This window comes from Dreissena polymorpha, chromosome 4 (assembly GCF_020536995.1).
Source record: "Dreissena polymorpha isolate Duluth1 chromosome 4, UMN_Dpol_1.0, whole genome shotgun sequence".
NCBI classification, from domain to species: domain Eukaryota; kingdom Metazoa; phylum Mollusca; class Bivalvia; order Myida; family Dreissenidae; genus Dreissena; species Dreissena polymorpha.
In genome coordinates this window covers 75,795,387-75,822,836 of record NC_068358.1, presented here as the reverse complement: position 1 = coordinate 75,822,836, position 27,450 = coordinate 75,795,387, and the positions used below count along the sequence as shown (strand labels likewise).

The 27,450-nt window shown below is 36.5% G+C and overlaps 4 protein-coding genes across 13 annotated transcripts in view; 1 reads left to right on the top strand and 3 right to left on the bottom strand.

Annotated features, from left to right (window-relative positions):
• Positions 1-233: 233 nt before the first annotated feature.
• Positions 234-9,579, bottom strand: LOC127876876 (NXPE family member 2-like). The gene is made up of 2 exons (XM_052422376.1): positions 9,531-9,579; positions 234-2,959 (listed from the first exon to the last, which is right to left on the bottom strand). The coding sequence occupies exon 2, from the start codon at positions 2,916-2,918 to the stop codon at positions 1,497-1,499; it is 1,422 nt and encodes a 473-aa protein (XP_052278336.1). The 5' UTR covers positions 2,919-2,959; positions 9,531-9,579; the 3' UTR covers positions 234-1,496.
• Positions 9,580-13,531: 3,952 nt separating this feature from the next.
• LOC127876887 (cytosolic iron-sulfur assembly component 2A-like) lies at positions 13,532-20,999 on the top strand. The gene is made up of 5 exons (XM_052422396.1): positions 13,532-13,874; positions 16,921-17,085; positions 18,111-18,160; positions 18,436-18,481; positions 19,303-20,999. Exons 1-5 carry the CDS (start codon positions 13,664-13,666, stop codon positions 19,401-19,403), a joined length of 573 nt encoding a protein of 190 aa, XP_052278356.1. The 5' UTR covers positions 13,532-13,663; the 3' UTR covers positions 19,404-20,999.
• Positions 21,000-23,743: 2,744 nt separating this feature from the next.
• Positions 23,744-27,450, bottom strand: part of LOC127876885 (tumor necrosis factor alpha-induced protein 8-like) — a 174,236-nt gene continuing 170,529 nt past the window's right edge. For all 3 annotated transcript variants that reach the window (XM_052422391.1, XM_052422392.1, XM_052422393.1), the window contains one exon: positions 23,744-25,642. The gene's annotated coding sequence lies outside the window, so the exon portion shown is untranslated. The remainder of the gene's footprint in view (positions 25,643-27,450) is intronic.
• Positions 23,744-27,450, bottom strand: part of LOC127876878 (dual specificity mitogen-activated protein kinase kinase 1-like) — a 37,025-nt gene continuing 33,318 nt past the window's right edge. For 2 of the 8 annotated variants that reach the window (XM_052422380.1, XM_052422379.1), the window contains exon 11: positions 23,744-27,247. In XM_052422380.1, coding sequence (XP_052278340.1) covers positions 27,152-27,247 — 96 coding nt within the window. In that variant the 3' untranslated portion in view covers positions 23,744-27,151. The remainder of the gene's footprint in view (positions 27,248-27,450) is intronic. The other 6 variants (XR_008048124.1, XR_008048125.1, XR_008048127.1 and 3 more) reach the window with 6 other exon arrangements.

Here is a 27,450-nt window from a genome sequence, read left to right as displayed (position 1 = left end):
CAAGACGATATGTCAATTGTAGATCTAATACCCGTCTCACCACTTCAAAGGTCAATTTCACATAAAGATGTAAAGTCCTTATTTAACCTAAAAAATTATTTTAAAAATACATTGTGTCATTAGATATTTTATTAGATAATATTTAAACGGATCCAGATCTTTAGTAACGAACCAAGCAACGATTCTACGGTATTCTATGGTATTGTATGAACATCAAAAAGAACAACTTGAACAAATATTCACCGGCTTTTTTATTGATGAATAACAAGCAAACTACATATTATAATACAAATCTTACTTTGTACAATTTATCTGATGAAAAATGAATGCAACTTTTATGCATTCTTGCATGTGTCTGTCAAACAAAATTGCACCTTAGTCATGCAAAACAGGTTAACAATTTAAAAATAATAGCATATAGTTAAGATCGGGATGTACAACAATAAACAACGTTTATTTAACTCTTGGCAAGTACATGGACGACACATTAAGTCTATATTAAAATCATTAAACCGTACAACAACGCTGAGAAGGGAAGTTCAATATTTTTAATGCAAAACACGCATGTTAATAGCTCGAAGAATTATCCGCGGACAATATAATTTATACAGAATTGTACCCACGTCTGGACACTTAAAACACGATTGCCTACTGTTATCTTTATACCTATCTTTAAAAAAATGTTTTATTTCTCTAAGAAGAGACTTCCATTAAACGAAAAATACCAGAAAAGCGGAAGTATCGTCCCTGAATAGCCTCTGCAGAATGTCAGTCGGGGCGACACTTTACGCACATGCATTAAGTCCTGTTTTCCCATAGCGATGCTCATTTGCTAACCTCTGTCGGGAAGCAGAGAAATTCCAATGCAATATTCTCTGTGTTGTCTGTTCGTACGATCAGAATACCAATATGTTCAAAATGCATAATTTAATCTTCGAAGCCTGTGTGGTTAAATATATGACCTTATGAAATCCCACGTGAAACCTTGAATGAGGAAGACGCAATTTATCCGTTCAACGACACAACTTTCCCTTTTTTAAATTTTAACCTATACATATATGCAAAACCAAAATAAATATGAAAAATGAAACTTCAGATTAAGTATCAGGAGAGAAATTCTTGAACACATCCGGTAATGTTTTATTTCTGGCAAGTTATACATTTAAATACAAAACAACACAGCAGCAACTTGTGCAAGTTGTTAACCAAGTTTAACGAAATTAAATGAATACTGTAGAGAAAACTTCTTATAAACATTAACATAATGGCATATTCCCTACATCGTCCTTTGTACCATTTAGTTCAAATACACATTAATCTTACTTAATATAAAGCATAGTATTTGATGTATATTATACTAATAAAGGCGCAGATGTGACCATACGTCGGCGGTCGCGGAAAACAATTATCGGCATTAAATGACAAAATAAAACAGACGAAAGTATCATGTCATACTGTTCTAAAGAATCCGTATATAGCTACATCGAATGGTTTGATTAGCAAATGTAACCAAATAATTGGTCAATCTGCGCCTGCATCATTGGGTTTACGGGATGAAGGCTGAGGTCATCATAAGCAATGCCTATAGAAAATGTGTCCAGGTATACAACATCATTTAAGACATCCTTCAAAGCACTTATTAATACTTCTCTGTACATGAGCGATATTCGAATATCGAACCATTTTCTGTCCTGGGAAACCGGATGCGGCCCTTTAAAGAAGACCTTGGCTCGAGGATGAACACGTTTGAGATATTTTAGAGGCTCTATGATGCTTTTGAGTCTGCTTTCAAGAACGTCTGGTGGATAGTTCTGCAGATGAGCATTATACGTAATAACTAAAACAATATCAGAATCAGTAGTTTCATTGTACACGGAAGCCACATTCATCATGGCACCCGCTATGGAGCCCGGAACGCAGAGGGATACGCTGGTACCACAGTGGTATGGCATCTCGTGCACCTGCCACTCGGCTACCATGGGCAACGTCGTGTCGAAATATTTCAGACCGTTCATTTTCTTTTCTATTTTCGCACTCTTATTCACCATCCGGACTAAGCGATCAAAGTACTGCCTGACTGTCGAGTCACCTAGAAAGAGCAGGCGTTTCCGAGACAAGCATCGCCGTATCTCGGTCCGATTTCTTAATTGTCGGTGCACGCAGTGCAACATCTTCCATCCGCCGTTGATACCTTGACCCGTGGGCGACTGTTCACGCCAGGTCTCGAGGGCTGCTCGATTTCTGCATTTGACCGCGCTTGTTGTTATGTTTGTTCTTGAAGCCACGTCTAATACGAGGGTGTCCGTTATCATTTCAGTGAAAGGTGGCACCACTAAAGAATCGGTCACGTTATTTAGTTTTGGGAAAGGTCTAGTGATCGCTTTAAGTATGGTATTGCTGCAATCTAAATTTTGGTTCGATGGATAACCGCAGTAAAAGGACATGTTATAATTTTGCGCTGTAAAATTGCACGTTGCATTATACAATGATAAGGTAGGAGTAGCAGAACAGCGTTCTGTCTGAGTGAGTCCATTCTTTTCGTACTCAACAAAAATTGAATGAGGGTTTGGTATTGAGAAGACGGAATCGCCATAAAGCGACATAGCTCTGAACCTCCGACACCAATTTTCAAACTTGGAACCTATCCTGGCCTTTACTGCTGTAGAGCCTGTCCAATGAGGTTTCGCATACGCCGTGTATGTTCCATCCTCGTTGTCGACGACTCTCGCCGCTATTGTCAGAGGTTGAATCAATTTTCCCGGAAGTGAAGCAGCTGACATAGCCCTTACAAATATGACGTCCCCGCCGGAACGTTTCTGCTGATTTAACCAATTGTACACTTGAATCTGAACCGTTAGCTCGCCTTTGTCCCCGTCGTAATTCAGGAACAGAATTTTCGTGTGCTTCCCAGATGCCATAGTCTGATGGCTACCACATACAGTAGACGTTGCAACTGAGCCTGAAACAAAAGACAATTACGATGCACCTAGGGTCATATTCACATTTCATTCACCTATTAAATGTTAACGTGAACTGTAATCTCATTAAAAGATACGTGAAATGAAGATTTGTAGAAATGGACAACCGGAACATACTGCAATTGTGTGTAGATCTTGTTGGTAAAATAAAACACTTTTTTTAAAACACAAATAGACATACATGAAGTATATTTTACGAAAACTAAAAACGTTGAACATTTATAATAATTTTTTAGATACTGATCACTCATAAACAAGTCATAATCAGAAGTTAGGGGTTTCATAATATTTATTTCATAAAGTTCATTTGAAATCATTTCGGAAGAAGTTTTTTTCAGTTGACGTTAAAATTCATCAATTTTATCAATTAATTTATAATGTACGCAATGTCAAAGAAAGTAAGCATTACATTAAATTAGTTTATTGGAATTTGCTTTATAGAGGGCTTCATTTTATGGTTGTATTTATGCACCTCTTTCACTTTCGATCGTGTATATAAAACACACAGAAAACCAATGCCAATCATAATACCTATAACATGTTTGGCATCTTAATGTAAAAGATTCATCTTTTGCATTATTTTGTAATTGTATTTATTTATAACCTTGCACAATAAATAATACGGTTGATGTATAGCTTTGTTTATTAAATTCTTGGTGTAAAGTCGCCAGACCTCCTTTACTACGATACTTATGACTAGCTCATATTTTTATATGAAAAAAATGCATTATAATTTATTAATATACAATATTGGTACTAAGAATATATTCGAATTATCTTTTATGTGCTATAATGTTTATTTCGGGATTACTTATTGATTCATTGACTTAACACATGCCTGTAAGCAAATGTTGTGCATTACTGTAACAAGTTCATTTGCAGACCAGTCAGAGTTTAATTTGCGAAAACACCCGAATGTTAGCAATTACATGAACTGGTCACGTGTTTGTTGGTCAGTGTTCCCGATGCATATTACTATCGCAAGTAATCTAGGTCAAACCAATCTTGCACAGCAAAGCCGAATAACTCACAATTAATCGCAAAGCGCATCACTGCAGTCGTGTAAAACGTTCAAATAATTTATAAAAAGTGCAAGACTTTGTACATTTGCATTTTGACAAGTACAAAAAAAAGATATATATTCTGCTTTATTTGCGTCACACTGAAGTGCGGCGACTAGTATGTAATACGTTTTTTTTCGCTTATGGGAGAAGTTATTTTACGGATCAATGTATATATTTTTGTTGTCAGAATATCTTGCATAGTGGTGATTTTTTGTGTAAATTAGTGTAAATAAGTACTGCATTTGTGCCTATTACATTTACTACAACCTTTATTGCCAATAATGCAAAGCTAATTCTTTTAATTAATAACTGATCACAGGGACTGGGCAATAATAAAAGATCACAGGGACTGGGCAAATACGCGAACCGGTGAAACTTTCTGGTTTTGTATAAAAACAAAACTTCTTTGTTCCACTATCCTAGCAACCACCTAATTACTAATAAAGGCTATAGAGCGCGAAGCGCGACACGTATTAATAATTGTTATAATGAGTCTTGATAAAGGAAGCAGACGCTTATCAATGAGGAGCACCATCACAGCACCCCAGTCTCATTACTATCAAGTCCTGCTACAGGTTCTTTTTAAGAACCACATATAGAAGGCCGCTGGCCTGACCCGTATCTTGCCAGTGGTATGGACCCTTTGGTATGGACTTTTAACCCCGCTCACTATCCAGCGTTTAAACTTCCGGGTTTACATTTAAACCGACTATTAATAGCTTATTAATATCTTAGTTAGAAGGTGATTTTGCAAGCGGTTCCGTAGTGTAGTGGTTACACGCTCGCTTCACATGTGAGAGGCTCAAGGTTCGAGCCCCAGTAGAATAAAATTATTTTATTTGTGTTCTATGTTAACTTTTTGTTTTGATGTAGACATTTTAGTTTAAATAAATATGCTGTTTTATTGTAACCATTTTTTGTTTTTATTATGCCCAGGAAATATATGTGTGAGAGGATTGGGGGGGGGGGGGGGGTTCGTTAACACATTAAAACTTTTACAGTGTTTTCATATCAATGAGTACTCAACCTTTATCGTAAATGATCAACGTAAGAATAAGTTCAGAATCATCTCCCCTTGAAGTTGAGAAAAATATTAAAGTACGCTTACAAGATGAAGCAGATTTTTTAAAACCTACACAGTTCTGTTCCATTAATGAAAACTGCACACGGATGCCAGTAAAAAAAGGAAACCAATGTAAATAAAATGAACTATGAACTGTTTGGGGGTTACAACACAAAATCATAGATAATGGTTATTTGGGTGTTATAACACAACATCATAGATATTGGTAATTTGGGGGTTATAACACAAAATCATAGATAATGGTTATATGCCAGTATCTTTTTCTATTTTGTTTAAAATAATCGGCCAATATATTAATATTTACAGTAGAAAAAAAATCGTTCCATGTAACTTCATTGAGTGCCATTTACACTGAAATTCCCGACGGCCTTTGATGCTTTGCATCAATACTTATCTTGTACCAATACTGAAACACAGCACTTAATTTGACTCGAGCAGATTACTATGCGACATTAAGGCTTTCGTGAAACAATATAAATATAATGGATAAGCAATTGGTGATAAAAACACTCCGTTTTGTAAATTTAATAACGCAAAATCGATTAGTTTCCAGTAATTGTATGGTGGTATATTCAAAACAAAAAAAAAAGAAAAAAAAACATTACCTCTGAAATTTAATGGAATTGACAATGGATTTGTTATTATAATAAGGATGACGATTTGCAAGTTTTTAAACTACAAACCAAGTTTTAAAAATCGGTCGAATTTTCAGTTAAATTAGATAACTCATGAATGTGTTTCCAACATCAAACGTAGTAGTATTAATTAACGTCAGTGAGCTTTTTGTTGTTGATTTTGTTGTTGATGACGGTGGCGGTGTTTTTATGGTGTTTACAAGCATCTATAACTGCATTATGACTGCAGTCAATAATAAGAGCTATAACTTCACAATAAACCCCAACCAACTCGTAATCCAATAGCTATCCTGATGTTAATTACTTGTAAAAAAAACTTTGGAATAAATAGTTCCAACATAAGCATTAAATTTATGATAAAAAATGATTTAGTATAAACTGAATAAAGTTTATTAAATACCATCAATGTTGCTGATATTTCTGTACAGATCCAAATTCGAACGCTTGGAATGCAATTGGAAATCGTCAAATTGCATTTGTTCATATTTGATCTCGATATTTTCAAGTAAAACCTCCTCAATTGCATTTAATAGAGAGTCGTTAGAGGACGTTTTACTAGTATATGTGCTGTTCACATAAGTTCCAGTAGACTTATATATGATTTCACAACCAATGCAATATCGATTGCCTAAAGTAAATGTTATCGCAATAAGCACACAAATGGATACAAGTTGTAGGATAAAGCAACGTTTCTTTTTCCCACACATATTCAAGTTTATGTTCACATCCGTCACGCGCGAGAACATGTTTTATTATAAGAGAACTGACATCGTCTGTCATCTAATGTAGGTCCAACTATCGTCAAATGTATTATGTGCAAGAAAGCCATTCATGCACAGCATCAAACGGGCAAAATGCAACAGTTTATAATGCGACATAAATAAAACAATATTAGGCGTGCTAGTATCTGCAACTATATTACTATACCACAGCAATTAATCACTTATATATAAGTATACACAGTTTCCATTAATCGTGTTTTCATACGGAATTGTATAATTAAGTTTACATGTAGTTTACAATAAATGCTCCATCCATAGCTTAAAAGTAATAAATGAACAAAGGCCTATTATGGCAAGCGGTTCGACGCATAACCCCAAGAAACTAGGTTTCTCATGAGAACCTATGTTCTCAGAATGAGAACCTATGTTCTCATGAGAACCTAGGTTTTCAAATGAGAACCTAGGTTCTCATGAAAACCTAGGTTTTCAAATGAGAACCTAGGTTCTCATGAAAACCCCGGTTCTCATTTGAAAACTTGGGTTCTTAAAGCCATGTGCAATCTTCAAGCGAGAACCTAGGTTCTCATTCTCATGAGAACCTAGGTTTTCACATGAGAACAGGTTTTCAAATGAGAACCTAGGTGCTCATGAAAACCTAGGTTCTCATTTGAAAACTTTGGTTCTTGAAGCCATGTGCAATCTTCAAGCGAGAACCTAGGTTCTCATGAGAACCCAAGTTTTCAAATGAGAACCTAGGTTTTCATGAGAACCCTAGGTTCTCATTTGAAAACCTAGGTTCTCATGAGAACCTAGGTTCTCAGAATGAGAACCTAGGTTCTCAATAGAAACCTAGTTTCTTGCGGTTCGACGCATTATCCCAAGAAACTAGGTTTCTCATGAGAACCAAGGTTCTCAGAATGGGAACCTAGGTTCTCGCTTGAAGATTGCACATGGCTTCAAGTTTTCACATGAGAACCTAGGTTTTCATGAGAACCTAGGTTCTCATTTGAAAACCTAGGTTCTCATGAGAACCTAGGTTCTCAGAATGAGAACCTAGGTTCTCAATAGAAACCTAGTTTCTTGCGGTTCGACGCATTATCCCAAGAAACTAGGTTTCTCATGAGAACCAAGGTTCTCAGAATGGGAACCTAGGTTCTCGCTTGAAGATTGCACATGGCTTCAAGTTTTCACATGAGAACCTAGGTTTTCATGAGAACCTAGGTTCTCATTTGAAAACCTAGGTTCTCATGAGAACCTAGGTTTTCATTGTGAGAACCTAGGTTTTCATTGTGAGAACCTAGGTTCTCATGAGAAACCTAGTTTCTTGGGATTATGCGTCGAACCGCTTGCCATAGCCTATGAATCTAGAAATAGTGAAGAATTAATAATTAGTATTGTGCACTGCATCTCCCGTGAGATCTGACTACTTATGAAAAGTTGAAGTTGATTTCTCTTGTGATACAACAAGTAATACATATTTGATAGTCCAACAAAATTCATTTAATATGATGGTGATTGAACATTTTCTTTTATATTTGGTTCTGATTATACCATTTTCATCATACCTTTTATGCTTTCAGAACGTCAAAAAAGGGACCTGTTATTTGGTTTAAGTTGTCTCTAAAACCTAAACATGATGATTAACAGTGCACACACATCTCGGCTGGTGCGTTAAGACACACTCTTTATAAATTTGAATGGCTAGTGTTCATTTCAAACTTGCGATTTAAAAAGCTATAACTTATTTTGAAAAATGAGTTGCGTTTAAGAGTATGCAATAGCGCACAACTTCAGTGTTCATTTACAATGTAAATAATTTTTAACTAATACGTGAGCACCTTTTGTATAGTTCTATCCACTTAACCAATAGGCACCGGCACAAAATCTTCTATTGAGAAGGAGTGTTGTATCAGAAGAAGAAGAAGAACTTCAGTGCCTTCAGCGGTTTGATTTAGATTGGGAGTGTATGTTAGAGCATGTAACGACAACTCTGTGTGGAGATTGTCAACCACCGCGAAGAGATTTTACTGGAATCAGCATAGCTGGATCAAGTCCCTATCTTCATAACCAACCACACTATAATAGCCGGGCCACGTGGTACAATCATTTTACAATTTCTTTTTCTTTTTTTTTAAATGTAGGTATTTTAATTATTTTATTATTAACCTAACCTTATACACTATTTTCAAAATATAAAAGAAAATTATACTACTTTTCCAATCTCCACGCAGAGTTGTCATTCCTTGCTCTCACATTCAACTCTGCGAAATGCTCAGCTTGCCATTTTGCCTATAAAATAGGTAAAACCGAACAAACGCATTCAATATATATTTGATTGGATATTTAAGATCGCATGCATTAAATTAAGAAATATGACTTAAATGTACGATAAATCGTGCAAAAACTTGCGATTTTTAATGCAACTATTTGGAACTATTTTATTGCCCTTTTACGCAGATAAAAATCATTCCACGCACTTCACAAATGTAAACAATTGAACATAATTTTTATTGAGTGACGTTAGGAATTGCTTAGACAAGTGTGTATGTATGTTGGTTTCTTAACATCAAAAAAACTTATCAATTTTATAATAATGAATTAAGACGGATATAAGATATCATGGTATGAGATGGTTTTCTTTAATGCAGTGAATGCAATGTAACCGTCGTGCAAGAGATTGTTTAGTATACTGTAACCTCAATGATGAACGCTTGGAATGATCTATGACATCAAAGACCTATAGAATACACATTCTATACATAAATGGTGACGTCACTACGTTATTGTCAGTAAGACCGGTGTGACACAATGATAGAATACATATCTATAGGTCTTTGATGATATGAATGAGACGCTTTCATAACAATAGTCCGTTCTGAGCCCAACACAGAGGTGAATGTAATGTAACCGTCGTGCAAGAGATTGCTACTTTTCATAATACAATACATACACAAAAACAAACAAATCCTACCAAAGCACAGGCACTTGATTTTTTGGCCTTACATATAATCTTATTATATTTATAAGGAACCATTTTTTTCAAGTACCTGTGAACCAAATGGTGGGATTTTCTTGCGACGGTAGAGATTGTATGTGAGACCATGGAACGACAACTCTGCGTTAAGATTGAGAGATTGTATGCGAGAGCAAGGAAAGACAACTAGAAATGGGCGGCGGCGACCTAAATATAGACCTTAGAACGCAAAATTCCGAAAGAAGAAGATCCTATATTGACAATTTTATAGACGAATTTCAACTGGAATATACATGTGTAGGCTCTACGTTCTTCCATCCAAGTGGGGCGTCTGAATCTGAAATAGATTACTTTCTAGCGACAAACTCTAACCACTTTATACACAGAAATAAAGAAGTTCTCCCAATAGTGTCAAACGTCTCTGACCATGTGCCAATCACAGTTATTATAAAACTTGAGCTTACAGCAAAACCATCAGGAGACTGTACTAAGGCTAAATTAACTATTATGAAAAGTGTAAAATGGGACAAAATTGATAAACAAAATTATGCTGATCTCGTTGCTTCAAAGTTCAATAATTGTGGATCGCGTATTAATCAACCGATAGAAAAGTCAGTTACTGAAATTTGTAATATTATGTGCCATGCAGCTCATGAAGTACAGGGAGAAAGGAAAAAACCAAGAAACACTAAACTCAAATTAGCAATATGGAACAATGAAATATCTCAATCCTTAAAGAATCTCAGAATAATAAACAAACTATGGAAAGCGAATGGTAGTAAGAATGACCCGTGTGACCAAACATTCATTGAAAGAAAGAGCGCCAAGAAAGAATTTAGGCGACTATGTAGGGTTAGTGCCGCTAAGAAATTGAGCGATGAGAAACAAGAAATTATGAACTCTAGATCATGTGACAAGAAACTATTTTATAAACTGATTAATAAACAGAGAGGATCCCTGAAACAAGTGGTTGAAGATCTATATGTAGGAGAAACACTCTACTCAGGAACAGATGGTATTCTCGCGGGGTTCAAAGCACACTTCGAGCACTTAGCACAACACTCAGACGACACTGATTTTGATAAAACCTATCACAGTCAAGTTCAATGTGAGATATCCGCAATCACCAATATCGTCTCCAACTCACCTGTGATTCCTGTGACATTTGCTGAACTGACAAAAGCCCTGAAAACAATTCATAAAGGTAAAGCGGCGGATATTTTTGGTATTAACATAGAGCACGTTGTATTTGGCCCGGACAGTTTAAGAACTAGTATTCTTGAAATCATCAACATTATCTTCAATAACCGAGAAATTCATACCTGTTTGAAAAGAGGCATCCTAACCCCGGTCTTTAAAAAGAAAGGTGTCCCATCTGAAGTAGGGAACTACAGAGGAATAACAGTACTACCTACTCTGTGCAAAATTATAGAGACAATTTTAAGAAATAGAATTCAAGACTGTATTTTAAAAGTGCAAAACGCTTCACAACGAGGCTTCACGTCAGGGTCCTCCCCGTTAAATGCTGCCTTTATCCTGGAAGAGTACTATCGCGAGTGTACAGACCTAAAAACCTCTGCTCATGTGGTGTTCTTAGACGCCAAGTCAGCGTTCGACGTGGTCGACCACTCCCAACTTCTACGCAGACTTTACCATGCAGGTATAAACGACGGTCATTGGCTCCTCTTGAAATCCTTGCATGAAACTCATCCAGTGTGGTTAAGTATAGGTCCCAAATAAGTGGTTCCTTCGATATATCACAAGGAATACGTCAGGGAGGGATCCTCTCCACGGACCTCTACAAGCTCTACGTCAATCCTTTACTGGATAGGTTAGCCGACACCGGACGAGGTGGGCGTATTGGCACCGTACTCGCTAATAGCTCAGCGTGCACAGATGATGTATGTTTAATGGGTAGAGACCACACAGATGTACAGCTAATGATAAACATGTCCCTATCATTTGCAAATGAAGAACGTTACCTTCTTCAACCCACAAAGAATGTGGCCTTAAATATCAAACCTTCCAAAAGAACAACAATCCCTAAAAGTGAATGCTTCAAACTGGGTGAAATTAACCTTAATCATGTCGATACCTCCGTCCATTTAGGTATAACAAGAACGACGTCTGTCTGTGAAACAGCTGAAGTGAACGTAGAAGGGAACATCTCAAAGGCAAGACGTGCTCTATACAGTCTCCTTGGAGCCGGGCTGCACGGTCACAATGGTCTGGACCATAAATCAATGCTGGATCTTTATAAGTCATTTGTTCTTCCTATGCTCACCTACGGCATAGAAATATTCACACCAAAGAGTACTCACATCAAACAACTGGACCTATTTCAAAGGAAAACTATTAAACAGATACTTTCTCTGCCAAATAACGCTGCAGATCCCTGCGTGCTTATCCTTACAGGACTTTTACCAATTGAAGCAATATATCATTTGAAAATTTTAAACTTTTTCAACAATATATGTGGCCAAAAGGAGTCTAGTATTGAACGCCAAATTGTGGTACGACAACTTTCTGTGAAATCAGGAAAATCCTCATCATGGATAAACTGTGTGCTCCCTCTCCTTGTAAAATATGACCTAGGAGATGTTGATGATTATCTGCAAAACCCTCTTAATAAATCCCAATGGAGATTAAAGGTACATAAAACGGTAGTGAATTATTGGAAAGAATATATCGATAGGATCGCCCGCACATATTCCTCTTTGAAATACATGAACATTCAATATTCACCTGGCAAATTTCATCCTTTGATACAAGTTGGATGCTCCTCAGCACTAGAGGTAACTCGACTGCCTACAAGATTCAGGCTACTCACCGGCACTTACGTACTCCAAGTAAATAGATGCCGCTTCAACCAGTATGCCATAAGCGCAGTGTGCCCGAACTGTAAAGTGGAAGATGCAACAGTCGAACACTTCCTGTTACACTGCTCTGCATTGGAACAGGTAAGAGCCCCAGTTATGTGCCAAATCTGGAATTTACTGGAATCTATGGATCTCACCAAACAAGTTACCTCCCCTGCTCTACTAGCCCAAACCCTCATTGACTGGTCAATCATAGTCCCAAACCTTCCTTCATATAGAGACAAAACACGTATGTTAGAATTTCATATACGAAGACTATTCTTCCACTTACATACTACAAGATATAGGCTTTATAAAGAACTGTCTGGAAACTGAGGACTTCTTGGTTGCATGGCATGCGGTCTAGATACTTGTTCAGTGTTTGTAATGACTGATGTGTTTATATACGAACCCTGTGATGTACGTGTGAAAAAAATAACATGTGGTCCATGTCCCCAACGTCTGTAATAACCCGTGTGTATATATGTGTACTGTACGATACACCTGTGAAAACTGTGCAATGACCGTGATGTGTATATATATATGTACCTTGTGATATACTTGTGAAACCATGTATATAGGAACTAGTGTGGTGAAGGTGTTATATTTATACTTTGGACTTGTACTCCCAGCAACCACTGGGGTTCGCCATCTTTGGCGGTGAAGACTACACAGATACAGATACAGATACAACATGGCGCGACAGAGGCCGTAGCGTATCCCCACGCCGCATGTTTGTACCCATGGGCACCATAGAGTTGGTAATTGGGCCATGCATAGTTGAGATTGACCGTATTGTCATAAGAGATGTTCAGTACCTATTTGTAGTAAATCGATGTAGAAATGAAGAAATGTAAAATAACCTAAAAAAGTGAGTAAAAATCTCCACCCCAACCCCCATAACTTTTGACCCAAGTGTCAGATCAAAATTCCAAATAGTGCACTGTCGCGCATATGCTCATAGCTACCATGTGTTTAAGTTTCAAGGTTCTAGTGCTAATAGTGTAAGAGGAGATAGTGGCCAGGACGGACGGACGGACAGACGGCGGAGATAACCACATAATCACCACTTTTTCTCCGAAAAGCGTGGGGATAACTATGCGTGGAGATTAGGAGATTGTATGTGAGAGCAAGGACCAGGTCCCTGGTGAGAGCAAGGAACGACAACAATGTGTGGAGATTGGGTGATTGTGTATAAACATGTCGTACACATAGTGGCCATTAACCTCGTACATCTTCAAAAGAAGGACAATAAGCATACTCATCAAAAATAATAAAAATACGACACAAACCGGTCCACAAACCTTACTGTTTATAATATTGAAACACAAACACCAAGTATTTCCCGATGAACGCCATTACCGGTTTATTGAAAAAGATCTCAGGTCATTCCAGTACAGACACGGGATCATATGTAAACATTGAGATACCTCATGACAGCCCCATAGAGTCGCTACATGACAAGATGGTAAAGGGCAAAAATCAGCATGAGCCTGAGGAACCAGATTATGAAAGGATCTCTCAGTCAGATCTTCAGATACTGCGTGAAACTGTTTATGGTAACATCAAAGAAGAGTGCTTACCCTTTTTCCCAAAATGTTGTTATTTTCTGTTCAAGTGACATGAAAAATGAATTCTGGAAATGATTTCGTACAACATATTTTATTATAAGCATTTGAAAGTACTTAAATTGAATAATGTACATGTATTTTGTTATACCAATGGTCATAACACATAATGCAATTAGTAGGTAAATAACGTGTCTTGAGATTGCCGAACTTTGCATACGTATAGGTCTACCAATCCCAATCCTGAATGAAGTGAACTCGGTACAATTTAAAGAAAGTCATGTTTTTATTCTCAGAAATTCACGTTCACTTTCACAAACTTTTCTGAAAGGAGGTACATGTAACATTTTTAATTCAGTCGTTTATTTGTTGTTATTACTAAATATGAACGTTTCTCGATGCTCTCAAATTGCGTCATGTGATTCACGCATTTTCAATGGGAATTCCCCAATCCAAAATTCAAATTTTATATGCACTTGTGTAAAATGGAGGACTTTTGTGTGTATGAAATTCTTTAAAACATTCATCGTCAATATTGGCCATATTTTGGTTTTGAAAATAGAAATCGTAATAACTGGATTATCAGGTAATGTATAGAGTTGGAACTTGCAAAGATCTATTAATATAATATGTTTATTTATAGACCTTCTGAACATGATTGTACCTATCGATATCACAATCGGTAGGGTCTATAAAAATTATGAAATAAAAGTGGTACTTCAAAATTTATGTCCAAAATTTAAGGCTTGGAAGTCTGGACTTCCAACTTTTAAAAGCTAACGGAAGCGCTGAATATAACCCTGTATTTTTACGGTACCCGGGGTACATTTAAGTATACTTGAGAATACTTGGGGAAAGTAGTATCCCACCAGACAATGACCAAGCTACCTTCACTAATGCTATAAAAATGTGCAGAAATCATTCAATTTCTAAAAGACATTTTAAATACAATTATGATTACTTTGTGAATACTAAACAGTAAACTGCTACCAAAAGAATGATTTGGTCACTATAATATATATTGCTTGTTTACTTGTTATAATGTGAAATGCCCCAGGACAAAATCCAAAATGTACATGTTTTGTACTACATAATTGGTTAACAGTTCACTTAATTAATTGTGTACCACTTACCTGTTTAGCTCATAGTTTAACACCCTGTACTCTGATGATGCTTATATGTACATGCTAGTTTTTAGTATTGTACTCAGTGACTTTGCTGTTTGAAAAAGTGTTTGGTTCCCAGTTTTGTGTAAAATAGTTCACTATCAATATTCAGGCAACACACACATTAGTCGAACACATTTATCCTCAAGATAAATGTTTTTTTGTCTTAATCAATGTTATCCATTCCCTAGACTTAATATTATTTAAAAAATTACATCTGCAGTCCTATGTTGAATTTAAATATATTTACTTTGTCATCATGACTGTTGTTTTAGATCAGATTAAAAAAGACCATTCAGCATGACATGGGCACTTATAGCATCTTTTTGAGTATAACGACATGGATATATTTGTGGTCTGGTGGGGGACAAAGGAATACACATATGAAACATTATGCTCTTTATGTGGAGTGATAATACATTGGTAGATTTATATATTGATACAAAATAATGAATTTATAAATATTTCCATCAGCATGCATCTGTTTGTAGATAATCTCATGCCTTAAGAATAATTTGTGTACTTCATAAATGCTAGTTTAATGGTATTTTCATTTTACTGTTAATTCTTTTAAACAGAATTTAGCACTGAGAATGGATGTTTAATAGTTTAGAATAATGTCATGTTTTCAATATTAAGTTAATAGCAAACAGCTGAAAGATACTCTGCTAATATGGCAACGGATATAATTAATTTAAAAAACTTAACTCTCTTTAGAAGTTATTAAAAGTGCTCCATGTACAGTTTCCTCAGTCACAATTTGACACCGATCACCGTCCGATCAGCGGCCGACGTATTTTTCCGCTCATCGGGCTGGCGACCGGCAGATGATCGCACGGAAACCGGGGCAATTTGTAGCATTGGGCGACGTCCGAATTCAATTTGAGTCTCACTTAAAATTTTACCCGACGTCGGGCCCGGGAAGGAATCGAGTTGAGATCGAAACAAGGTCGGACGTTCAACGCACGGGTATCGTCCGGCGATCGCCCGACATCGGATTCATTGAACGTGTATCGGCAAAAGTAAAGGTATTTCCCAGAGGCATTTACATCGGCCGGCGACCGTCTGATTGCCGGAGGGCCTCCGCACGATGCCCGACGGATGCCGAACGATGCTCGTTATGATACACGTACGATGAATCCGATGTCGGGCGCACGCCGGGCGATAACCGTTCGTTGATCGGCCGATCTTTTTGCGATCTCAACTTTCCTTCCCGGGCCCGATGTCGGGTAAAACAAACTGTGATATAAAAAAAAATTCCGGAAGCCGCCCGATGCTACAAAATGACCCGATGTGCGTGCGATCATCGGCCGGCGCAAGCCCGATGAGCGGAAAAAACCGTCGGCCGCTGATCGGACGGTGATCGGGGTCTATTTGTGACTGAGGTTTTAAACTTTGTCACTCATCGGACGGCGGACGGCTCCGACGTGTCCAGTCTTCCCGATGCCTGGAGATCGGACACATCGGCCGGCGACCGGATTATTTGTGACTGAGGCATAAAGTAATGTTATAAGTATACGACTTATTCCATTATAAGTACAAAAGGTGACCTTTGTTACGCAGTCTTTATTTATGTCAAACTACATGTTTAAAACATGGGTAAAAGCAACTTAACAGCAACTAACCCTATGTTATTTCAGTTATTGTCACGACCTGCAACACTAGGCATATGATTAAACCTCTATTGAATATGATTTGTGTTGAGTGATATCAAAAGCGTGTGTGTAAAGCAGCATCAAGTGGTATTCTTCGTGTACCAATAATGCCACTGAATTTCATGGACTCTTTCATAGTAACTATGTATAGCAATGTACTTGATTATCAGAAATAATAAACAGTTAAACATATGAGTTACAAACTGCTTATTTCAGATTTAATAAAAGACATACGGGATCCAGAGAAACCTCAAACACTGGAAGAACTTAATGTTATACAAGAATCTAATGTGCTTGTGCAGCAATTCTCAGAAGATACCATTCACGTGAAGATCATTTTTGTTCCTACTGTACCACATTGTTCGTTGGCTTCGCTGATTGGTAATACTATATTCGATGTATGTTCTAATATGTGGTTGATATTTTAAGTACATGCATTGTGATACACTCACTGACTCAGAGGTATAACCGTAATATAATGTCTTGTAAAATTGTTATTAATTGTAATGGTTGAATAAATTGCCATTTTTATGCCCTAACACATTTGGCTGCATTAAGGAATGCAATTATTGGTATGATCTCAAACCTTGTCCAGACTAAAACTCATTTGTAAGGCTATTTTACATTAACTTGCTGCAAATGGTCAGCACAAACCTGCAATGGTATCTCATTGACTTTCAGGTCAATGGTCCAATGGAATTATTTATTAAATGTTATATTTAAATAAAAAACAAGTCAAAAGTGATAAAATTTAGTGTTGTGTCTTAAAGTGATATTATGCGCATCAAACAGTATATGCTATGTTTATAGGTGTCTATTGCAACCGTTGTTTATTTTTGGTGTTTTCACTTCGTAAACAGTTATATTTGTTAATGCAGCATGAACACACTAAAGCAATATCCTGGAAAGAGAAAAATAATGCATTTGAATATCAATCGTACTTTCGTTTGACAACTGATCATGCATGTACGATGTGAATCAAAATTTAGTTTTAGTGCAGATTCCTTTATATGACACAAAGACACAATTTTGTTTTACGGATCATTTTAATTTCCTGAAACAATATCTATTCATACGACACACAAACACTAACTCCGATCCTAATCAAAAGACAGTTCTTCTCGGCTTAGAGGACTGGGACAGTCATGTAAAATATCAAATATAATATATATTTTTTATAAACAACTGGTAGCAAAATGAGTTGCAGATAATTGGTCAGTTACCACATTTTAACTAACGCTTTTGACCTGTTAATTCTTTTCAGCTCAGTTCAACAGTGAAAAATGCCCATAATATCACTTTAACATTTTTGATTTTTGACACATTTACTTATATTAAATTCAGAGTATGTTTAAACTGTTTAATGTAAATTTAATTTCTTTTAAAGGAAGTGTTTTTTTTATCAGGGTTGTGTTTGCGTCAGAAGTTGTTGACAGAGCTTCCAAATAAACACAAGGTAAATGGACATTTGGACCTTATGCTTTTTGTGAATAAGATTTATATTACCATAGTTACTTTATTGTACATGTGCGTCTTTTTGAAAAAAACAACAAAGTAAGCAAGAAATTGTAACAGTTATAGTTTTTTTTTATCATTAACATGCAAAACTTATATTTTTAAAGGCAAAAGACTTGTTCAATTATTTACAACATTATGTAAATAGGTGATGTTCTCATTGTTGAAAGCTCAAGGGATACTAGTGAAGGTTTTATGATGGGCAATGTTTTTCAGCTGGACATTTTTATTAAAGAAGGAAGTCACGACACAGCAGATGAGAGTGAGTACTCCTAGAAATTGTAAACTATAGGTCCATATAGACCAGTCAATATTCATGTATAGTTATTCTGCTTATATATTAAATCTCCTTTTGAATGGTTGAATTTAAATCTTTACAAAAAAGCTTTGATATTCTTTATCCATTCTTTGCATTCAGATAACATAAAGTTAGTACCAGTATTTTCATAACACATAAGTTGATAGGTGAATCCAAGATCTATCACTTAACTCTTTCAGTGCGGGAACCGAATTTTGAAGGCCTTTGCAAACAGTTTGGATCCAGATGAGACGCCACAGAACGTGGCGTCTCATCTGGATCCAAACTGTTTGCTATTCTGATAGTATTCTTTGAAAAAAAAGCGAAGAAAATGCTAATTTTAGAAATTCAGCAGACGACATTTTAGCAGACGACAAATTTCCCAGCATGCAAAGGGTTAAAACTTATTGTAATAAGAGTACCTAGATCACCATAAATCACCACTGCTCTGGGAAACAAATATGCATAGTGTTGTCCCTTATTAGCCTGTGCAGTCCACACAGGCGTATCTGGGACAACACTTTGCTTTTATGGTGTTTTCTTTTTAAAGAAAGTCTCCTAGCCAAAATCCATTTTACCCAGAAGTTGTTGCCCCTGGTAAGCATGATTACACTGCACAGGCTTATCAGGGACAACACTTTATGCACATGCATTAAGCCCAGCTTTCCCAAAAGGTGAATCATTTGTTTGAAGTGGGCCTTGCTAGTTCAGAAAATACAAAAGGTCATTCCTCTAACATTATTGGAGCGATTGACTGTTTATATCATGTTAACAATTTATTTCAGTTAACAAACAGATTAATGATAAGGAACGAATAGCTGCTGCTATGGAGAATCCAAACTTGAGAAAACTGGTGAATGAATGTATCAATGAAGAACATGGCTAAACAGCTTTTCTGTAGATAAAAAGGCATTTTCCTGCATTTTATTAACCCTATCTTTCTGCTGTGATAGTGTTCAACTGTAAGGTACTATATTTAATAGTGCCCACAGGTGTTTTATGCATTGTCTAAGATGGCAATGCAAAGAAAACGTGTAACGCCTTGTTGCAAAAGATATTAAAATATTTAAATAATTTGAGTAGTTTGAGCATAATCTTATTATATTATGATCTCATTGTCATAATAGCAATAAATTGTTTGTTATTGCCCAGTTAAAAGTTGTTATCCCCACGCTTTTTGAAAAAAAGGTGGGGATATTGTGGTGATCTCCGCCGTCCGTCCGTCCGTCCGTCTGTCCGTCCGTCTGTCCGTCCGTCCGTCCTGGCCACTATCTCCTCCTACACTAAAAGCACTAGAACCTTGAAATTTACACACATGGTAGCTATGAGCATATGTGCGACGGTGCACTATTTGGAATTTTGATCTGACCCCTGGGTCAAAAGTTATAGGGGTTGGGGTGGGGCCGCGTCAGAAATTATCACTCATTTTTTTAGGTTATTTTACATTTACTTCTTTATTTCTACACCGATTCACTTCAAATTGATACTGGACCTCACCTATGACAATACGGTCAATCTCAACCATGCATGGCCCCATTCCCAACCCTGGGGCGCCCCGCCCACATAGGCCACACCCACCAAAAATTTCCATTTACTATAATTTTTTCATTTCTACACGGATTCACTTCAAATTGATACTGAACTTTTGTTATGACATTAGGGTCAATCTCAACTATGCATGGCCCCAATCCCAACCCTGGGGCGCCCGCCCACATAGGCCACACCCACCAAAAAAATCCATTTACTATAAAAAAAATTTAGGTTATTTTACATTAACTTCTTCATTTCTACACTGATTCACTTCAAATTGATACTGAACCTCTCTTATGACAAAACGGTCAAACTCAACTATGCATGGCCCCGTTGCCAACCCTGGGGCGCCACGCCCACATAGACCACACCCGCCCAAAATTGCCTTTTACTATAATTTCTTCATTAATACACTGATTCACTTCAAATTGATACTGAACCTCTCTTATGACAATACGGTCAATCTCAACTATGCATGGCCCCATTACCAACCCTGGGGCACCCCGCCCACATAGGCCACACCCTCCCAAAATTGCCTTTTACTATAACTTCTTTATTTTTACACCCATTCACTTCTAATTGATACTGAACTTCTCTTATGACAATACAGTCAATCTCAACTATGCATGGCCCCATGATCAACCCTGGGGCGCCCTTGGGTCAAACATGCGGCGTGGGGATACGCGTCGGCCTCTGCCGCGCCATTTCTAGTTAAGTACTGTATTGTTACTGAATAAATTATTATTGATTGTAGATTCTAATACAAATTTGTATGTATAAAGAATAAACGTTCACTTATTGAACAACTGTACCAGCATTTAATGCAGACCAAAAAAAGTGTCGCTATGAATGTTTCATGTGCTCTGTAGTAATCACATTTGGAGAGGGTTGATGTGAATATTATGATTATTATGTATGACACAATGCTTGGCAATAAATTATTTGAATGTTATGTATTTGCTGTATACCTTATAAGATTCTGCGCATAATTATGTTGAAATAAGAACTAAGCATGCATTTCACGCAAGTGTATAAAACCAAATACTGTTTATTAATTCAACCTTTTCACAGATTCAACCTGGAGTGGTATTCAAAAAGCATTTGCAATTTAATCTTATCTTTAAATCTCAATTTTCTGAAAATATGAGAAACTATGAAGAAGAAAAAGCATATATTAAAAAGCATTTATTAAAAAGCATATATTAAAATAAATTTTTAAGCTCACCAGAGCATGAAGTGCTCATGGTGTCCTAATGTGTTGGCTGGCTTCATAACTGTGTTGTCAACATTTTACTACATTTCCTGAAGCCAATAGCAAGTGCTGATAAAAACAAGGCAAGATGCATCATCAGTTGTTCAAAGAATTTTTTCAACGAGGAACTTGGCATGGCAACCAAAAGATCTTCACCAAAGCTTACATGTTTTGTGTGAAACAAGTCTATTGGACTTCTAACCAAGATTGCGCATTCTACAGCCCTTGTGTGAAAATTAGTCCAACCTTAGGGTCCATGGATTTTTCCATCGATGTTCCGTTTATGACCAGAGCCTGTCTATGCTCAACTAATCTCTTGCTTTGATGTATAGTCTAAATAACCTGTAACCTGATATAAAGACCACGAAGACATATTTGAAGTTGATTATCTGTAGTAGCTATGTAATCTATGAAAATTTATAAGAAATGTAACCAGGTAAAAAACTAGACTTTCAACTTATTACCAATTAATTTAGTTGGTTTTAAATTGTTTGCAAGCAAGGTGTGCATTTAAAACGTATACACAAAATTTCAGCACAATACCTTCATCTTAATTTAAGTTATTGGAAGGATATTTTTTTAAAGATTTTTATTAACTATGACCTTTCACCATCTGGTCCCAAATACAATCCCACTCTAGGTCTGCATGTTAGCTACCTACATACAAAATGGCATCACATTCCATTCATTCTAATTACAGCTATGAGAGGAAACTTTTTTATTTTTAGTAGCAGTTACCTTGACTTTACTGGCCATAATGCTGTCACTCACTATATAGACCTGTAAGCTCACATGCATACAAATTATAGCAAAATATTGCCATCATAGCTTAAGTTATTGAGCACAATCTTATTATTTATTTATAGTAACAGTAACCACTCAACTGGCCCCCGTTGCAACCCCATGCTTGGTCATGAAGTCAGCTATAAATAGAAGTTTTTGCACCCAAAAATACTACTAAACAAGAAACCGTCGGAGACGGGTGATGCTCCCTAAAGTTTTTTTTTGTCACAATATTGCACTATATGTTCAGATAAAAGGAAACATCTTGAGGGCACAGTAGTTGGGGGGACAAAGTTGTTTGATAGAAAATTTCAAAGGGCCATAACGCTGTGAAAAATCATCGGACCAGAACCCGCTGATAATATGCACATCTCCTCTTGGTAGTGAAGCTTCCCATAAAGTTTCCTTGAATTCCGGTCATTAGTTGCCGAGAAATAGCCTTGACAAGAATTGCACTATATGTACAGTTAATGGAAAATTTCAAAGAGCCATAACTCTGTGAAAAATCATCCGACCAAAACCGGCTGATAATATGCACATATCCTCTTGGTAGTGAAGCTTCCCATAGAGTTTCATTGAACTCCGGTCATTAATTGCTGAGAAATAGCCCGGACAAAAATTGTGCACGGACAGACAGATGAAGCGGCGACTATATGCTCCCCCGCCCAAATTTTTTTGGGGGAGCATAAAAAGAAGTCTTAAGTACTAAAATTACAATCAGGGGTATTTTTCTGCTTCATTGCAGGTCAGAGCTATGGGCCTTGGAAAAAGGGGCATAATTATGCTAAATTGCTTGTCACAGTTGTTTAACTTGGTCAGTGACCTCACACAAGGACCCCAAACACATCTGAAGTTTCAATTGACTACGTTTGTTTTCCTTACAGCATGAGGCAGATGCCAAAGCTTACATTTTGGCAAGTAGTATAGCCGTGACTTTGTGTGAAAAATTCCAGCAACAATCTTTGCCTCTGAAACTAGTAGGATTAAAGCATAGCATTAAACATTGTGTAAAGGACCTCTACCAAGATTGTGCAAATTATCAACCCTTTGCATCCCATTGGGGGTACCTTATACGTATATATGGTCAAACGTTTGCATTACACAAGTCCAATGACAATCAAAATCACATTATTACTTCGAGTCTTTGGTGCTGTGATGTGATTCAGAGAAGTGAATTCTACGCTTTGTTTAACCCTGTATCAATCTGTACAGGGTCCTTAAGAAGCCATGCTTCTCCATTACAAATACTGAAAGTACTCTCACTTGTCTGGTGCACATGGGTTGGTGAAGCCCAATTAACTATAATTCAACATCAAAATTTTGAAATGGTAAACCATCCAACCAATGTAAGACAATTAATAATTGTGGTGTGACAAACTTGTTAATGGCAATCTCATCCAAGAGTGCGGGGAGGCGAGGGATCCTCTAAAATAATTGGGTTTGCTTAGCTTGGGCTTGTCACAGTTTTTTAGAGTAAATTAACTGTATACGATTTACTATACCCTTACTTTTTAAAGGCAAACATTGCTGCAATGGTTCATTTGCACTAAATGCACTACTATTGTGCCAGTAACTGACGACTGTCTACTGCAACATGGAAGCCTTTAATGATTGTATGCAATAAGGCTATTACAAAGAAAGAAATGTAAAAGAATTCTATATTAATTGTAAGATATTTTTATTGTGTAACAAAGTGTATACAGACTTATCAGAAATTCTATTACCAGTACATGTACAATAAAAATGAATGCAAAATGACATACAAATTAAGTACATTATTTGTTCCCTAAATGGAACAATAATCATGTTTTTAAATACGCAAAATAATGTTCCTGTTTAAAACATCCTGCAGTGATTGAAAGCATATATGTTATACAAAAAACAGCCAAAAATACATATTATCCATTAACCAGTTATGAAAAAAAACATTGAAACATTTTTTATTGCAACACATTATTTGGTTGACTTAATGAAGAAGAACAAGCACTGAACTCTCTTTTTAACGGTGTCCTAATGCATAAGGTCAAATATGATTCATGCGGGCATTATGACATCATTACAATATAGTATAGTTTTCAAACTATAATTGCATTTAATTTACAAGTAACATCGTCATGTTTTCATGAGTAAATAGTTGATTTAAACAAAAAAGTGGTAAAAATGGGTCAGCTGAGGACAATAATTTTGCTAAAACTTAAATAACATTGCTTTGTTGCAAGAGTGAGAGAAATTGATTTTGCACAACCGGTAATCTTAAATCAATTTATTATCAAATAATACCTGAAAAGCAAGCATCAATTTAAAATCCAGTAAACTTAATTTATTTCTTCAAGAGTTTATTCTTGTTAATAAAATTTTGTTGCTTTTAAAGGTAGCACTAAATAAGCACATTTACATCAATTTTATGCATGAGAGATTTGCAAGTACCAATTAATTTGTTGAGTTATCATACATGACTTGTATCTGTGACATTTTCTGTGGCAAGATTATGTAAGTATTACAAATGTTTTTATAATTTCATCCATGTTAAAGTCTTCTATACAAATTATTTCCCGTTCAATTATGAACAATGATACATTTGAGATTAACAGCTTTTGTTCTGTGATCAATAATATTGCTGAAAAAAAAACACAAAAAAACCCTAAGAGATATATCACAAAAAGTACAGGGTGCCGCTTAAAAGGGAAGCTTTGAAAATTGAAAAGTACCGGTCACATTATCTAATTATTTATTAAATGTAGACATTAGATTTTGTGTGACACTTGAAATAAGTTCCAGAACAATCTCTATTTTTCCCTAAATATTTGCAATTTTAATCATATGTAAAAAAAAATCATTAGATTTTCACTTTAAAATTGCCGGTGGGGGGGGGGGGGCACAAAAGGAGACGGGTGCAGCACTCAGCTTTTTCACTTAAGATCTTTCCATAAGTAAGTCAGACAGTGTGGACAACCTCACATTATACACAGGCAGGCATATTCCTGATCTACAAGGCTCAATCTAGATAACTACAAAACTAAAGTACATGTAGCACTTCAAACATATTTTTTCCCAATGGATGGGAGTTTTTTTAATTACTGTTACTAAACAGTAGATTTTGAAGTATCCTATATTTTACTACAAGGTATTGACCTTGAACTTCAAAGTTTGACTTAAAACAAAAAACACCATTTATTTGTCTATACAAGTTTTATGAAAAACATGATTTTGATATGTCACCATTATTTGAATCTTTCATGTTTAATCTGAATAAACTACAACAAGGGCTGTTTGTAAAACATGCATGCCCCCCATATGGGCTGTCCATTGTAGTGGCAGCCATTGTGTGAGCACGATTTTTGTCACTGTGACCTTGACCTTTGACCTAGTGACCTGAAAATCAATAGGGGTCATCTGCGAGTCACGATCAATGTACCTATGAAGTGTCATGATCCTAGGCAAAAGCGTTCTTGAGTTATCATCCGAAAATCAGTTTACTATTTCGGGTCACCGTGACCTTGACCTTTGACCTTGTGACCTTAAAATCAATAGGGGTCATCTGCGAGTCATGATCAATCTACCTATGAAGTTTCATGATCCTAGGCAAAAGCGTTCTTGAGTTAGCATCCGAAAACCATTTTACTATTTCAGGTCACCGTGACCTTGACCTTTGACCTAGTGACCTCAAAAACAATAGGGGTCATCTGCAAGTCATGATCAATCTACCTATGAAGTTTCATGATCCTAGGCGTATGCGTTCTTGAGTTATCCGGAAACCATTTTACTATTTCGGGTCACTGTGACCTTGACCTTTGACCTAGTGACCTCAAAATTGATAGGGGTCATCTGCTAGTCATGATCAATCTACCCATGAAGTTTCATGATCCTAGGCGTATGCGTTCTTGAGTTATGATCCGGAAACCATTTTACTATTTCGGGTCACCGTGACCTTGACCTTTGACCTAGTGACCTCAAAATTGATAGGGGTCATCTGCGAGTCATGATCAATCTACCAATGAAGTTTCATGATCCTAGGCGTATGCGTTCTTGAGTTATCATCCGAAAACCATTTTACTATTTCGGGTCACCGTGACCTTGACCTTTGACCTAGTGACCTCAAAATCAATAGGGGTCATCTGCGAGTCATGATCAATCTACCCTTGAAGTTTCATGATCCTAAGCGTATGCGTTCTTGAGTTATCATCCGAAAACCATTTTACTATTTCGGGTCACCGTGACCTTGACCTTTGACATAGTGACCTCAAAATCAATAGGGGTCATCTGCGAGTCATGATCCATCTACCTATGAAGTTTCATGATCCTAGGCGTATGCGTTCTTGAGTTATCATACGACAACCACCTGGTGGACGGACCGACCGACCTACCGACCGACCGACATGAGCAAAGCAATATACCCCCTCTTCTTCGAAGGGGGGCATAATAAAAATTGGTCTACAATGAACTTCAATCCAAGGCATGTTTTATCTTGAATGTTATTTTGTATGTATTGTCCTGTTAACAATTGTATTGGTTATTGGTAATTTGCCTAAGCAAATGGGTACAATAATTTCTCTCCTTAATATATTTTCGGAGGTTTATTTTTCCTATATTTCTGGAAACAAGTATATTTCCTATATATATATTTGTACATACACATTGTGGTCTGAAGAATTCCTGTTCAAGTAGTTATTTGTATGATAATCTTTTACATTCCAGAGTTGATCAAAGAGCCAAAATCTGATATTAGATTTATATAAGTTACAATGTTGTCCAAACGACAATAACAAATAAAGCTGAAGATTCAATAATACATCTACTACACTCTAACACATTCACAGATACTTATAATAAATGTAAAATCTTTTGTTACAAATGATAAGTAACTTTCAATGAAAGAGATTAGATGAAATATAGAGATAAATGTAATTAATAAACATTTGTTTTTTGGGGGGCTCCAGAAAAGTAACTAGTTCTCATTGCAGGTAACTCTGGACTAGGTTGTACACTGATTAGCTCCCTAAGTTCCCTTCTGAAGCCCACTCCGGCCTGGTGGAGCTGCCTATTGCATGACCCCTGGAATGCTTGACCCCTCAGCCCTTGTTATCGGGTTTAATGTCCATCACGTGACACACCCAGTTCCCAATATCGATGTCTTCAGCTTCTGCCCTTTTCACAAACGGGTGACTCTGTAAAAACAGCAGTAACGCTTGCTTTGAAAAAAATATTTTCTACAAATTAAATGTTCAGCACTGTCTCTTAACAAAGCGCTGATATTCCAATGTTTGAAAAGTATATTTAAATTTATCAACACATACTGTTTATACTAATTTTTATATTTTGTTTAGACAAAAATATATTTTGTCTAGACAAAAAATCATGGTCAACAGAC

What these genes read in the sequence shown, in the direction of transcription:
- LOC127876876 (XM_052422376.1), bottom strand. Translation starts at nt 2,918, where the DNA reads ATGGCATCTGGGAAGCACACGAAAATTCTGTTCCTGAATTACGACGGG.
- LOC127876887 (XM_052422396.1), top strand. Translation starts at nt 13,664, where the DNA reads ATGAACGCCATTACCGGTTTATTGAAAAAGATCTCAGGTCATTCCAGT. An exon ending in ACTGCGTGAAACTGTTTATG is followed by an intron (nt 13,875 to 16,920) that starts GTAACATCAAAG and finishes TGCTTATTTCAG; the next exon opens with ATTTAATAAAAGACATACGG. An exon ending in TCACGACACAGCAGATGAGA is followed by an intron (nt 18,482 to 19,302) that starts GTGAGTACTCCT and finishes AATTTATTTCAG; the next exon opens with TTAACAAACAGATTAATGAT.